The 16284-nt window shown below is 32.6% G+C and overlaps 1 protein-coding gene and 1 long non-coding RNA gene across 2 annotated transcripts; both read right to left on the reverse strand.

Annotated features, from left to right (window-relative positions):
* Positions 1-5268: 5268 nt before the first annotated feature.
* On the reverse strand, positions 5269-7020 carry LOC143051719 (uncharacterized). Its single transcript, XR_012970881.1, has 2 exons — positions 6860-7020; positions 5269-5494 (listed from the first exon to the last, which is right to left on the reverse strand). It is a non-coding gene; the product is annotated as an uncharacterized LOC143051719 (long non-coding RNA).
* Positions 7021-8555: 1535 nt separating this feature from the next.
* Positions 8556-15108, reverse strand: LOC143051695 (uncharacterized). The gene is made up of 2 exons (XM_076224606.1): positions 14980-15108; positions 8556-9724 (listed from the first exon to the last, which is right to left on the reverse strand). Exon 2 carries the CDS (start codon positions 9721-9723, stop codon positions 8689-8691), a length of 1035 nt encoding a protein of 344 aa, XP_076080721.1. The 5' UTR covers position 9724; positions 14980-15108; the 3' UTR covers positions 8556-8688.
* Positions 15109-16284: the final 1176 nt, after the last annotated feature.

Here is a 16284-nt window from a genome sequence, read left to right on the forward strand (position 1 = left end):
AGACTTAGAAGTCCTTGAAGAAGACCAAAAGTTAATTTAGTAAACGCGGACCTCGAAGAAGACACCCATTGACATGCCTGTTTGAAGTAATATCACATATAAATAGGAACGTTATTTAATCATAGTTATCGTTCATAGTTTCTAACAACACTTCTTCGAACGCAAGTCATCTCATGAATATTATTGCCGGCTCATGAATATTATTGAAGGCTGGCCTCATGAATATTAACGCCGGCTGCTATCGACGGCTAGATCCACACTAGTATGACATTGTTATATCACTATTCATGTTTTAATTTAGATAAATTCACAGATGAACTTGCATAAAAAAGATCCTTAAACAAAAAAATAACATTCATCATGTTCATTTGGTAAACAACATGTCATGTATGTAATTACAATTCAACTCTAATAAATATCACTTAGAATGCTTTTGATGGGTAAAAAAAAGATTTATAAAAAAAGATTCACTACATACATCAATATCTCTGTCATGTATGTGTTCTTTTATATCTCTATCTCTATGTATATGTTCTTATATATCTCAAATCTCTATGTATGTGTTCTAATATATCTCTCATCTCTATATGTTCTTATACGTCTTGACCTCTATGCATATTTTCTTATATATTTCTATCTCTATGTGTTCCTATACATCTCTATCTCTATATGTTCTTATACATCACTATCTCTGTATGTTCTTATATACCTCTATCTCTATGTATGTGTTCTAATATATCTCTAATCTCTATGTATGTGTTCTTATACATCTCTATCTTAGTGTGTTCTTTTACATCACTATCTCTACGTGTTCTTATACATCTCTGTATGAATCATCATTTCAAATAATGTTTCCCCAATAATTTAAACCTCACAGTATATGTTTTTATGCGTCTGTCATGGACTGTTTTCATTTTCATACAACCCTTTTCTAAATACATTACATATATAAGGTTTAATAGTTATTTCCAGTATGCGTTCGCTGCTAGTCTGAATTCATGAAATTTAGCACGAAATTAGACTTGCCTTGATTTGACTAGTATTTATTCTTGAGTGTCTATGTAAATATCATTCACATTGAACCGCAACGACAGACATCTTATCATGCTCACTGTGTTATGCTTTGTAACCTGTATGAATTTTCATGTGTCTCTTTAAATTACCTTGCTGACTAAACTGTTTGTCACATACATCACCGTCATAAGGTTTATCCCCTGTATGTGTTCTCATGTGAGTCTGTAAATTACCCAGGTGACTAAACCCTTTATTACATACATCACAATAAAGTTTCTCCCCTGTATGTGTTTTGGAATTACTTTGTAAAGGACTAGGTTGACTAAACCCTTAACCACATACATCGCAGTCATAAGATTTATCACCTGACTCCCATACACATAATATATGAGACATATTGCATATAGTATATATAAGAAAAACAGATAAAAGCACAAAAACTTAACTACAACCACTGAACAATGAAAATGAGGTCAAGGTCAGATGACACCTGCCAGTTGGACATGTTCACCTTACAGTCCTTCCACACACCGAATTTACTAGACCTATTGCTTATAGTATCTGGAATATGGACTTGACCATCAAAACATAACCTTGTTCACTGATCCGTGAAATGAGGTCGAGGTCAAGTGAAAACTGACCTTGTTAGGTACGCACATACCAAATATAGTTATCTTATTACTTATAATAATATCCTATTTATTAGGGAATTTAACATTGCAAAAAATCTTAACTTTTTTTCAAGTAGTCACTGAACCATGAAAATGAAGTCAATGACATTGTACATGTGACTGACAGAAACTTCGTAACATGAGGCATCCATATACAAAGTATGAAGCATCCAGGTCTTCCACCTTCTAAAATACAAAAGCTTTTAAAAAGTAAGCTAACCCTGCCGCCTTCACCGTAGCCGCCGCCGACGGATCACTATCCCTATGTCGAGCTTCCTGCGACAAAAGTCGCAGGCTCGACAAGTAGACAAAAACTTTAAATTTAACAGTTCAATAAAGCATGAAAATAAGGTCAAGGTCATGTGATACTGGTTAGAACTTCTTGGTTGAATACGCTACAGTCCGATATGCGGTTTAAATAGAACAAAAGAATTCGACCTCTTGTGTTTAGAAGGTAGAAAAGTGAAATAAACTTTGTATACGGTTGTCAAGATGTCACAAAAGTTACTTTCCGTAAAGTCTTTATAAAGATTTGCATTCACGTTGTTTAATTTTCATATTGTACAATTGTTAACAATGCAACTTGCAAACAATCGTTTTTAAAACGACCATGAGTCAAGCTGTTACGTCATTTAGGGGGTCTCCTTAAAAACTGCTACTTTTTTTTGCCCGACATAGAAAAAATCTGGAGAAAATTACAAAAATTGAGAAATGAATTGTCAATCGTTTAAGACCATTCCCAAAGTGGCACACCTAAAATTGACATTTGGACGCAATTTCAAAGTTGGATGTTATATGACGGGGTTTTGTTAATTAATTTACGCATCGAACACACCCGCCCTATATAAGTAACATCACATGACTTTTAAGTGATTAAAACTAATTTTTTTTAAATAATATTTACATGTTTGACATGTTTTTTTCTTAAACAATTACATTTACACCGACAGTCATAATTTCTGTATTATTTTAAAAAGTTGTGTTACACATTTTGTTACATCTTAGTTATACAGTAACCCGGATTGGTTGATCATTGTGAAGTTGCATATATTTATATTGTTGTATTCCTTTTGTTTGTGTTAACCAATTGTCGCTCGGAATTATTTTTTATACATTATTATTGATGTTGCAATTACTTGTAATTTAGTTTGGGTCTTATTTCTTTGGTGTCATATTTTGGCTATGTTTGTGTTCGATCATACAGTATAATAAGTCGGTAGTTGCCCGCGAATGGATTTTTTTTTTAATTTCTTGTGACTCTTTGCGTCTTATTTGTTGATTGCAGGTTTTTGTTTTGTGTCATGTGGAGATATGGTGTGATTTTGTTTTTCTTTTGATGTGTTTGCATCTTAGATTGGGATTGCACGGAGTTATTTCATGATTTCTTTTGTGCTATATTTTCGATACATTTTTATTGCCCCACCTACGATAGTAGAGAAGCATTCCGTTTTCTGGTCTGTGCGTCCGTTCATTCGTTCGTTCGTTCGTCTGTGCGTCCGTTCGTCCCGCTTCAGGTTAAAGTTTTTGGTCGAGGTAGTTTTTGATGAAGTTGAAGTCCAATCAACTTGAAACTTAGTACACATGTTCCCTATGATATGATCTTTCTAATTTTAACGCCAAATTAAAGTATTGACCCCAATTTCACGGTCCACTGAACATGTAAAATGATAGTGCGAGTGGGGCATCCGTGTACTATGGACACATTCTTGTTAGTCTATCTTATAGCCTCTTACAATTGGCTCACTCTATTTTTCTCATACATGCTCACTATTAATAGTCAAGTACTATAGTAGTACACCGGTGTCTTCATATTTCATGTACTACACATGCGTATATATATTACTCGAATGTGAAACATGCAACAATACTCTACCAAAGCAAGCCAGGAAACAATCCATCAACAAGGAAGTAAGTTAATCATTTAACTTTAAAGGGGGTATGGTTTTCTTGTCTGAGCGCGACCATTTATTGTCCGCCTCCACCAATCAAATATTTTTCTTTCAAAACTTAACACTATAAGGTTTTAGAAGATCAGAATTCATATTATTTTTTTCTGGTTTTAAATTTTGCCTCGCAACAATATTTTTTCGAACGAATTTTGGATCAGACGATATTTTTTTTGAATGAATCTTTCCCCTCACTCTGTTTAATAATTTGAAGTTAAATTTTCGTTCCCGTATGTAAATAACCAGCACAAAGACTCTCATTTTTTATATACATTTGAAGACTTCCATCGCACTGTTCAAACCAATATTCAGTGGCGGATCCAGAATTTTACATTGGGGGGCGGGGCTGACTGAGCTAAGGGGAGCTCGCTCCAGTCATGCTTCAGTGATTCCCTATGTTTAATCAAACATATTTTTCCGACAGTTTTGTACAAGAGTTAGTCCTTTGTTGTTTTAATAATAAAAACGGAACTATTATGATGTTATGGGAAATATCGAGTTTGCTTGATATTGACTAATCAAAAATTCATGTGATAGTCACATGGTAATGTTTGGGATGCTTAAACCTTTAACATATTTTGTTAGTTGAGAAATGAATATACTAATTTAAAGACCTTTTTTGGGTGTTAACATTTACGGTTGACTAGCATATTTTATGTAGAATGTACAACCTGTTTTATTTTAAAAAAAATGATAATTCTAAAAGATAACGAAAATTAAGCATATGCTCTTTTAACTGTTCTTGAACAGGGCTCCAAATAAAAAAAAAGAAGGGTTCAGATGATCAAGTTCTTTGAAGAAGGAGAAAGGGGAAACCAATGGCACTGCTATATCATCTCAGAAATTATATAAACTAGATATCATTGAGATGGGAGCCATCTCTGTGGGCCCCGCTGTGAATAATGTGCATTAAAAAATTGTATCTTTACCATAGGACATGGGTTTGTCAACTGAAATCAAAGTTTTTGACCTTGACCTTTGACCTAGGAAGTTGTAAATAAATTATGACACACCCTTTGGTGTTGGTTTATAAACATGTCAAGTATAAACTTTGAAATGATAACGGTTCTCAAGATATAGAGCGGACACGATCTTTACCATAGGACATGGGGTTGTCAACTGAAACCAAAGTTTTTGACCTTGACCTTTGACCTAGGAAGTTGCACATAAATTATGACACACCCTTTGGTGTTGGTTCATATACATGTCAAGTATAAACTTTGAAATCATAACGGTTCTCAAGATATAAAGCGGACACGATCTTCACCACAGGACACATGGTTGTCAACTGAAACCAAAGTTTTTGACCTTGACCTTTGACCTAGGAAGTTTTACATACATCATGACACACCCTCTGGTGTTGGTTAAAATGGATGTCAAGTATAAACTTTGAAATCATAACGGTTTTTAAGATATAGAGCGGACACAAAGTTAAAGTGTTACGGACGGACGGACAGACGGACGGACGGACAGACGGACAGACGGACGGACGGACAGACTGATCACTATAGGGCGACCCGCCTTAGTCGGCGGGGCCCTAATTATTACCATCAGTATTACAAGGCTATGAAGGATGCATTCGCATCTCTTCTGTTATGGATACGTTTGACAAATTCTGTATATAAAAAAAAACCAAGTTCCTTTTGTGGCATAACTTTATTCATATAGATTATTTCTCCTACATATCTTTATATATTGCTTTCTTTAGTTCAAATTGGAATCTCAGATAAGCATCTGGTACTTTAAAACCTCTCCTCTCTGTTCTATGCCTCTGGTCTACATGTGCACTTCAGAATAATTCTTGACTGTCAGATGTATAGCAGAACTTCTTGATAAAACTGCTGTCTATCTCCCTTTTCGACACTGCAAATATAAAATCGAACAGGCAATTAAAGAGGGGGTTGCAACCACATGTTCCCCATACAAACGGATCGGAACTAAGAGCTCTTTCCCAGATCCGCCACTGGATTTATACATCAGATGCATCACAAAATATAACATGTTATTAAATATACTAGAATATGAAATAAAGAAAAATATAAATCGAAAATGTTGAATTATAATTCATGTCTACGAAACCCAAAGTTCCTACTTAATTGGCCATGTTTTCAAATTATATCAAATGTTTTCATTGGTCTTCACATGTTAGAAAAATGTAGGTTATTGCATATTCTTCAGAGCTGTATCTTGAACTAATGAATTGAAAAAGATGGGATGGATATACGTACTAAACATTTGTCTGTATTTTCAACATATCTAACAAACATGTGAGAAAAATTAGTTTTAGAATACGAAATATCTCTCTCATTCTGTAAACAGATATTGTAGGATTGTTAAGGTATTTTGGTGTTTTTCAAAGCCCCCCCCCCCTTATTTTTTTGTAATATACACCACAAAAAACATTTAGTTAGGATAAAGAACTAATAAACGATAGTTCTATAATGTAAGGCTTCGGAGTTTCATTTCATTTACATTCAACATGTTTATCGGATTTTTTTTACTATCAATGTTGAACCGTTATTTTTTATCGGATTTTTTTTTAACTACCAATGTCGAACCGTTGAACCGTTCAACATTGATAGTAGACAAAAATTCGATAAAAAATGTTGAATGTAAATGATATGAACCTCCGGTCTTATATTAAAGGACAATATATAAGACTTCTGAGATTCATATCATTTACATTCAACGGTTTTATCGGATTTATTTTATACTATGAACCGTTCAACATCACTAGTAAAAAAAAATCCGATATAAAAACGTTGGATATAAGTAATATGAACCTCCGAAGTCTTATATAATATCACTACGGTAAATGGAATAATTGAAATTCAGTTAATTGAGTGTGGGAGGCTATTTTAATCCACTTTATGAGTGTGTATTATATAATGTTACAATGTAACAAACCTATCGAACACACCGTGAAAAATAACATTATCTCCCCTGAAAATGCTTAACAACAAGATACAAAAAGCTGCTACCTTTTTTTGCCCTATATCACATAATTATGAAAACACATTACATAGATAGGGAATACTGTGCTTGTGTACACGTTTCAATGTGTAGGTGGCACACTCAGAACGATCGTCTGTAGATTTTTTTTTTAAATTCGTCCCGGCCTTTCCGGGTTCACGTAGCAACACGTTTCTTTCCTTTCCAGCTATTCCTGATTATGAATAAACCCAAAACATGCATTTATCCCAAAGCAACAACTATTAAACAACTCACCTATATCAATGGTGATCGTCTAATTCCTAGCTGATTCCTTTAATCGTACCTTTCTTGACGACACCCATCGTTGTAGCGTCTACCATTGGAGGTAGCGAAATTACATGATTTGACAGGAGAGCGAAATAAACAAGGGGAGCAATTTTATCGAACCGCATTCCGGACTGGCTACAATCACTCAAAACACCAATTATAATTGACCTGTTGGTTATAATACTTGAAAAAAATAAACCAAAACACAAAAAAATACTAAATTTCAAAATGCGAGTTTAAATTAATATTAAGACCTTTAATAATATTTTTTTTTTATATATTATTATATGCCATTTTACATGTTTTATGGCCTTTTATAGCTAACTATGCTGTATGGGTTTTGCTCATGCTTGAAGATTGTACGATGACTAGTCTATGATATTTTATTTCTGTGTCATTTGGTCTCTTTTGCCTATCGGCATGATCGGAGAGTAGTTGCATTTGCAATCATACCACATTTTCTTCTTTTTATTTTTATCTCACAAACATTCATGTCATGTCACAATTAATGTTTTAACATAGTTCAATAACCGGATGAACTATCATACATTCATGACATTGTCATATCACAATTAATGTTTTAATATCGAAACATTCATATATGAACTTTCATGGATGTGATCGACCTTAAACAAAGAATATTTAACATTCATTTGGTATTAAACAATATGTAAATACAATTCAACTTTAACCTTTGCATTATCATGATTATCAAATATTTATACATGTAAATCTCCTGAGCCCATTTAAAGGGTTGGATTCAATAGAATTCATCCACCACAGACATCACATTATCTCTATGTGTTCTTATATATCTCTATGTGTTCTTATACATCTCTATGTGTTCTTATACATCTCTATGTGCTTATACATCTCTATGTGTTCTTATACATCTCTATGTGTTCTTATACATCTCTATGTGCTTATACATCTCTATGTGTTCTTATATATCTCTATGAGTCATCACTTTCAAATAATGTTTGGCCCATGATATTTAAACCTCACATAGGTATATGTTTGTATGCGTCTGTCAGTTTCCGTTTTTATATAACCTTCTTCTAAACACCTCACATATATATATATAATAAGGTTTAATTGTTATTTCCAGCATGTCAAGTATATAATTATGTCTTTTTAGTGCGTTTCTTCATGTTTTCTTCTGAAAACAACTTTAAATACGTAATACACGGTATTTACACACGATACATGATATATGATGTTTGTCAAAAAAATGTGTTCTCTGCAAGTCGGTATTCTGTATTAACTTCAATTAATTATAAAATTAGATTTGCCTTAATATGTCTAGAATAAGTTCTTGATTGTTTATGTAAATATCACGCAATCCCATAAATCTCATCATGCTCATTGTGAGCTTATCCTGTTTAATCTGCTTTATGTATTCTTGTGTGGATCTTCAAACTACCAGACTGACTAAACCTTTTTACCACATACATCACAGTCATAAGGTTTATCAACTGTATGCATTCTCATGTAAATCTTTAAATTACTTTGTTGACTAAACCCTTTACCACATACACCGCAGTCATAAGGTTTATAGCCTGTGTAGTTACATGCGTTCTCATGCGAGCCTGTATCTGCTTTATCCTCATTATGATATGTATGTATTCTTGTGTGTCTCTTTAAACTACCAAGGTGATTTAACCCTTTACCACATATCACAGACATAATATTTCTCCCCTGTATGTTCTCTAAAGCATTTTGTAAAGTAATGTTGTAAACTAATAGGATGTTTAAACCCTTTACCACATAAATCAGTCATGAAGTTTATCACATGTTCATGTATGTGTTCTCATGTGTCTCTTTAAAGTACTATGATGACCAAACTTTTTACCACATACATTACAGTCGTGAGGTTTATAACCTGTATGTGTTCTTGTATGGCTTTGTAAATTACTAGGTTGACTAAACTTTTTACCGCATACATCACATTCATGAGGTTTATCACCTGTATGTGTTCTCATGTGGATTTTTAAATACCCGGGCAGACTAAACCGTTTACCACACACATCACAGTCATAAGGTTTTTCACCTGTATGTATTCTCATGTGAATCTGTAAACTACCAGACTGACTAAACCCTTTACCACATACATCACATTCATGAGGTTTATCACCTGTATGTGTTTTCATGTGAATTTGTAAATTACCACGCCGACTGAACCTTTTACCACACACATCACAGTCATATGTTTTATCGCCTGTATGTGTCTTCATGTGGCTTTGTAAATTACTAGGACGACTAAATCCTTTGCCACACACATCACAGTCATAAGGTTTTTCACCTGTATGTATTCTCATGTGAATCTGTAAACTACCAGACTGACTAAATCCTTTGCCACATACATCACAGATGTAAGGTTTATCTCCAGTATGTGTTTTCACATGTCTCTTCAAGTCACTACTCTGGCCAAATTCTCTAGGACAAACAACACATTTATGAAGTTTTTTGCCAGTATGTGTTTTCACGTGTCTTTTCAAGTCACTACTCTGGCCAAATTCTCTAGGACAAACAACACATTTATGAAGTTTTTTGCCAGTATGTGTTTTCACATGTCTCTTCAAGTCACTACTCTGGCCAAATTCTCTAGGACAAACAACACATTTATGAAGTTTTTTGCCAGTATGTGTTTTCATGTGTCTCTTCAAATGATTATTTTTACAAAACTCTCTGCCAGAAACATCACAGTTTTGAAGTGTACCAGTCTGTGTTCTTATGTGTCTCTGTTGTGTGCCATTGATTGTGACGACATCTGCTACATGTACCTCATACATTCTTTTTAATGTGCATGTACAATGTATGATCTTGTACATTCTGTAAGGAACAAAATAATAAAATAAAGACATTTATACATCTTTTGATTCTTTCCCCCAAATTTTACAAAAGTCATACAACCTGCATGACCTGACAACAATATTTATTTTGACATTCTCTGCATTTATGCATCTGCTTATTTTGGGTTATTTAATTCCATACTGTGTACAACATGTACAAGAATTATTCTTAGGTCCTAGACCATGTAGACCACAATTAATTTGTAGTGCATTTCTTATAGAACATAATTGTGTGAAAATTTTAAAAATTCCAACCTGCACTTTCACAATGAAATTTTTACTGTCTCAATGAGTGTGTTGTACTAAACTACTTTTGAGATAAATTATATCAAAATTATAGAAACTTCATCATCTCTTACTCAAAATCTGGACAATTTTATGTTTAGGGCGTTTAGAAATCTTTTGACAGCTTCCGAAGTGCTAATTTTAAACCTTTTTCAGCTGGACCAAATCACTACTTTCCTTTAAAATTCTGGACCCATTTTTTTTACACTGTAAATTCATTAATGTGTGCTCCTCACATTTTCTTTATTCACAAGAGTTTTAAGAAAGTTGATAAATGTTAATGAGGCCCCTCATGGGGGGGTCCTAGTAATCACATAATCACCATTTTTTTGCCAATATAATCACATAATCATTAAATATTTGCTTATCTTTAGTAATCAAATAATCATAAACTAAAAATACAGTCCTAGGTAATCAAATAATCATGAAATATTTGGCTTAATAATCAAATAATCATTAAAAAAACGGCCAAGTAATCACATAATCAAAAACCCCATGAGGGCCCTCGTTAATCTTATTTAAAAGGTGGTACTTTTACCTACAAAATTATACATCTGTATTCAATGGCCTGGTGGTCGGACCAAATGGTGTTGAAACTAATGGGGTGTTGGACTATTGGGGTGTGACAGTGTTTGAATATGGAGAGACCCTATTTGTGGTGCTGTGTACATGGTGTTTTCATATAATGGACCTGACGAGTTAAGGGGTTTCTCATTGTTGAAGTTCATAAAATTGCCTACATAATGATATATACATCTACTTCATCTGAACGTTGATGGATGTAGTCTCATAATAAATTTTGCAATCATTAGGATTGCAAGACATAACCTATACATGTACAAATGTATCTAAGATCTCAAAAAAGTAAATGTAAGTCTAGCCCAAGACCACGACGAATATAGTTCCTTTTAGTTAGAGTGTATTTTTCCTTAATTTTTTTTCTTTCCTTTCCTCACTCATTCCTAAAATCTGTTTAAGTGGAAATGAAAGAAGAGAGGTCAAATAAATTTTTGGATGTTGTATTTTAACTGATTTTGATATGGAATGAGTGATTAGGCCAAGTGCAAAAAAGTGATATTTACAGTTTTCGGGACATCTCTTGACTTGTCAATAGGGGCAGAGACATATAATACAATAATTCTTATATCATTTGCATATCTATAAATACTTGAATTGGATTGGTCAAGAAGAATTTTTCTCTTGGTTTACACTTCGATAAACCATGTTTCCGAAACTACTTTTGTAGTCTATTCATGCGCGATACACATTCTTGCAGGGATACTGAGATTTTCAGCAAGTTGAGATTATTAAACAATTGGCATGACAGTTGTTTCTATTCTTATGCATATATAATCCAAAAAAAGAAAAAAAGTAAATGCACTAAAGCTTCGAAAATGTATAAAAAATGAAATTAAAATAAAATTCCGGGAAATTTCACGAATGAATTGGCGAATTTACGTCATGGCAAAACACGACGTCATATATACGGTTGAAAACTTTCAGACGGAAGATTATTTCGTTATTATTACGCTTCAAATTCGGAAAGTATCTAATAAAAATGAAGTTTTTGAGGTAGGTGCTAGTTCATTTTAGACTCTTTTGCATTTATCGAACATTTAAAAGTTTTTTAGAAAGTCAAGATGGCGGCGTACTCCTTAGTTACGACATGACAGTTTGCATCTGATGGTACATATAGTAGCCATCAAAGTTATAATGTAAACTAATAATCGCGTATGTTTGGCTGAAGAATTATAAGGATTAAACACATTTTTTCTAGAGGTTATTGATGTGTAAACCGGGTCTCTAACTCACAAACTTGACATAAAAGTCTTTTATTCAGTTTGTGAGTTAACCGCCCCGGTTTACACATCAATAACCTCTAGAAAAAATGTGTTTAATCCTATAATACATTGTATTATATGTCTCTGATAGGGGTATGGATGTGTATTGGCTAAATTTGTAAAAGTGATTGCTTCAATCTTTCTGAATTTTGGATATATATTTGGACTAGGACAATACATTAAACACACAAAAAATTTGACAAAAGTGCATGGTGCAATTTTTTTAGTGATGCAAAAGGTTATAAAGAACTGATAGAGGAATTAAATGTGGTCTGTGGCCGTCTCCCGGCGTCTGTACAAGTGGTAGCATCGTCAGGAGACCAAATGAGGTACACAAAAGAGTTCTTCAAGAACGATAACTATATAACAAATTTGGCCTTGAACCGTTTACGATACCACGTGTTTTACTTTCCACAGGGAATATTTTGACCGATCACTAAACTGAGGTAGGCAAGCGATACTTTCTCAAAATTACACTTTTGTAACAATCTTTAAGCATAATATGAACGATTTAAATATGTTTTGTAACAAACAAAAGTGTCAAAGTGTTGTTATTAAGGTTTATTTTTTGTTGAAATGAATCAACGGTGACGTTGTTGAATTATATAGGCAAATTAATTTGTTTATCGTTTCTCCCTTCAAAAACCTTTTAAAGACATGTACTAAATGATGATCTAAGACATTTCATATCAATTAATTTTAAGTAAAATGTGTAATTATCTCTAAATGAATCTTTTTCAAAAAGATGTCGATAGTTGTCTCCCTTGACATTATAGTCCATTATTTTTTTTTTGGTTATGTGTAAATGGCTGAAATATATTTGATATAATAACAACTCACCTTATTAATGTAATCAGTTAATATATTAGTATGAAAGCATAATTGAAGATATTTGAATAGACTAGTGTGTGTAACTAGCTTTGTTTAAAAAGGGGGGGTGGATATATTAGGTGACTCCATCGGTTGTAATGTGTAGTATGGGGTCAAATACTGATTCAACCACACATGTATTCAGTGAACTTCAATACACATCATGTCAATATAAATCTGTTTTTTTAAATAACGACAGTGTTTATTTAATCAAAAGTAACAGCTGTCGATTGATCCTCGTTAAAAGAGGGGGGTGTACATGTTTGTGTAAAAAATAAATTGTTACAATAACAATAATAATAGTACATGATGTAAATATTAATGAATGAATAGATTTATTGTGATTTATTGTGAGCGAAATCTACACAAGAATGGACCAGAACTGCAATTGTTATCTCCCTTGAATAAGCTTGTTATTTCAATTATACTAATAATTATTTAACCTAATATTTAATTATGATAAATTACACAACAATTAATAAATAGTAGTATTTACAATTAGGTTCAAGAAAATATTTATCAACATTTGGTTATTTTTTGTCTTTTTTGAAATATATAAATTTTTGACTCACCAATTTTTGGAACATTTGATGTTTTTATATAGAGTTAAGATTTATTTAACACTACACTACACCGATCGTGCGAGGGCTGAAAGGCCAGTCAAGGTCGTTAAACACCACCACATATATATATATATATATATATATATATACACTACACTACTGCGAAATCTAAAGGCTCTACAGTAACCTACAGTTAATGAAAAAAAAAATAGTAACCTACATGTAGTTGTGAATGAATATAGCTGTGACATTGTGGGGTCTGGTGGATATATCACCGTGGCAATAATACCACATCTTGTATTTTATATATTCCGATTGAAGTCAAGCATGGCTAATCTGTCACTATTGTTGATATTTATAGTATTATCGTATTTGCAACACTCTCATGTGTAGTCAATGTTGTAAAAAAAAATACAATATTATTTTTACTTATTCATTAATCCATAAATTCCACACAGCTCTCATTCGTTTATAAGTATATAATTGGAGATCTGGCTTATATTAAATAACAAAACCGTTTCAACTAAACAGTATTAAGGAACAGACCTCTATAATGAAAGAAAAAAATGTATGTGATTGCATTTTTTAATTTATGGTTTCAATATTTATTGAGCAATTTATCATAGCACCTTCAACAATGGGGAAAATCCATACTCCATAGTAATTGAAATGCCTTTAATTGATACTTATAAAATGATTTATAAGAATGAAGAAAAGAATAAACCTGATTTATGTACAAAATAATAAATAAAAAGCAGAAGTGATATACAACAAGAAACGGCGCTTCCTTATTTACATTCTTTTTTATAATACAAGGTGCATTATAACATAAAAGATCAAGGAAGATGTGGTATAAGTGCAAATGAGACAACTCTCTGTCAAAGTCACAATTTATAAAAGTAAACCATTATAAGTCAAGGTAAGTTCTTCATCACAGTCTTGGCTCACACCGAACAATTAGTTATAAACATGATAAAGGGTATTGAAATAGATATATTCTACCAGTATTTAAAAAAAGAGAAACGCCAACACATCAACAAGCGACAACTTCAGAACATAAGAGTCATGACTTCGGACATGTGTATCATGAAAAAAGACAGTTGGGTTTCAATCATGTGATAAAATGTAGATACATATTTTTCAAATATAAAAAAAACGCAATTAAGATTGTAAAAATCATATTTTAATATTTGTTCAATATATATTTAAAACAATCAATATATATATTGTTATCAATAAAATGTTACTTTAACTTTGCAGAACTAATTTGAAGAAACAGACTATAAAAGCAAAGTGTCAATCATTCAATGATTTGAACAAAAACAAATTAGAGTTACCTCTCTTGGCTAAAACACTTTGAATGGAAAGTCCCTTTGACATGTTTGATATCAAATTTTTGGAAAGGGGAATTTAATAGTTTCAAGAGACAACCAATCAAATTGCTTGGTGTTTTGAGACAGGTGACGGTCATACATTATTGAATATTTAGAAAAAATACATGGAAAGTAAACTTTAATTTTTTTCCTGACATAGCTACTTGAAGTGGATACTAGTTTCTTAGTTTTCAGGTAATTTTAAGTGTCTTACATGTAATCAGAGACATATAATACAATACATGTATTATATGTCCCTGATGTATTACATTTTTTCACTCCAGTTTATAACAGTAAACTTACTTGGTCTAGTTATTTTTGCGATTTTACTTATACAGGGCCAATATAAGTCAAGGGAATGAGACCAACGTACGTTATCATTCTTTGTACATGTCCATTACCTAAACGGTAAGGTCCGCCTCTGGCAGGAGCACTACCGGTAGCAAGTAGTTTCGTACCTTGGATATTTCGTACCTCTGTCATTTTGTACCCCAAATTCGAAGTTCCATTTCGTATCTAAGATTAACCATATCGTAACCATGATAAAAAAAACCAACACCAACCATTTCGTATCATATCAACCAAATTCATCAATTTACCATTTCGTACCCCTGGACTGTATACATGTTTACTATTTCGTATCATGTATTTGTAGAAGTTCCAACTATTTTTAAGATATAAAACATTTTTAATTTTTATTTTTAACATATAACATAAAGAAATTGCACCTAGCTGTAGAAATTTTATAAAACCAATTATTGGTTTGACTTGCAGTTTTTTTAAATATTTGTTATTACACTTTTATTGTTTGTCTACCAACTGAATTGCTCCTTAATTTGATTTTTTTTATGATAGTAATTTGAATATTATTAATTTTTAACAGTTGTTTTTTTTGCTAGAAAATTCACTGATTAGAAAAGGGACACAACTTCGCTGATTTTCACATGTATGCACAAGAAGAATTCCATGAATAAAATTGTCAACAACGAATTGACGTCAAGTGGTAATTCATAGTAGATTTTTTAGGAAAATAAATACAAACTTTGAACAATTACAACACATTAAGTTGGTATATCACCAGCAAGTGTCCACGTGACTCTATGGTGAGTTCTAGCTGTCAGTAGAATATCCGTGACAAAAGAGGGTGGTGGTTCCAACTACATGTCCCCATTCAAATACATGGATCCGCCAATGCACCTAGTCCTATAATATAAGACTCTGGAGGTTCATATCATTTACATTCAACGTTTTTTATCGGATATTTTTTTTTTACCAGCAATGTTGAACATCTGGGGTTCAACATTGATCGTAAAAAAAAAATATCCGATAAAAAACGTTGAATGTAAATGATATGAACCTCAAGAGTCGTATATTATAGGACTACCAATGCACCATACAGTGTTGTGTAATTTAGGCAGCAAACATTTGTTGTTTTTTTTTTGGGGGGGGGGGGGGCTATGTTTTTTTTTGAAAAAAAAGTTTGTTTTCAGTTTTTGGAGAGAAAAATTTTGTTTTTGACCATGAGATTTTTTTTTTTGTACACATGTCTCTTTGAGAGTTCTGGCTCTCAGTAATACATTGAACATTTGTATCATATGTATTACGTTT

Source organism: Mytilus galloprovincialis, chromosome 11 (genome assembly GCF_965363235.1).
Source record: "Mytilus galloprovincialis chromosome 11, xbMytGall1.hap1.1, whole genome shotgun sequence".
NCBI lineage: Eukaryota > Metazoa > Mollusca > Bivalvia > Mytilida > Mytilidae > Mytilus > Mytilus galloprovincialis.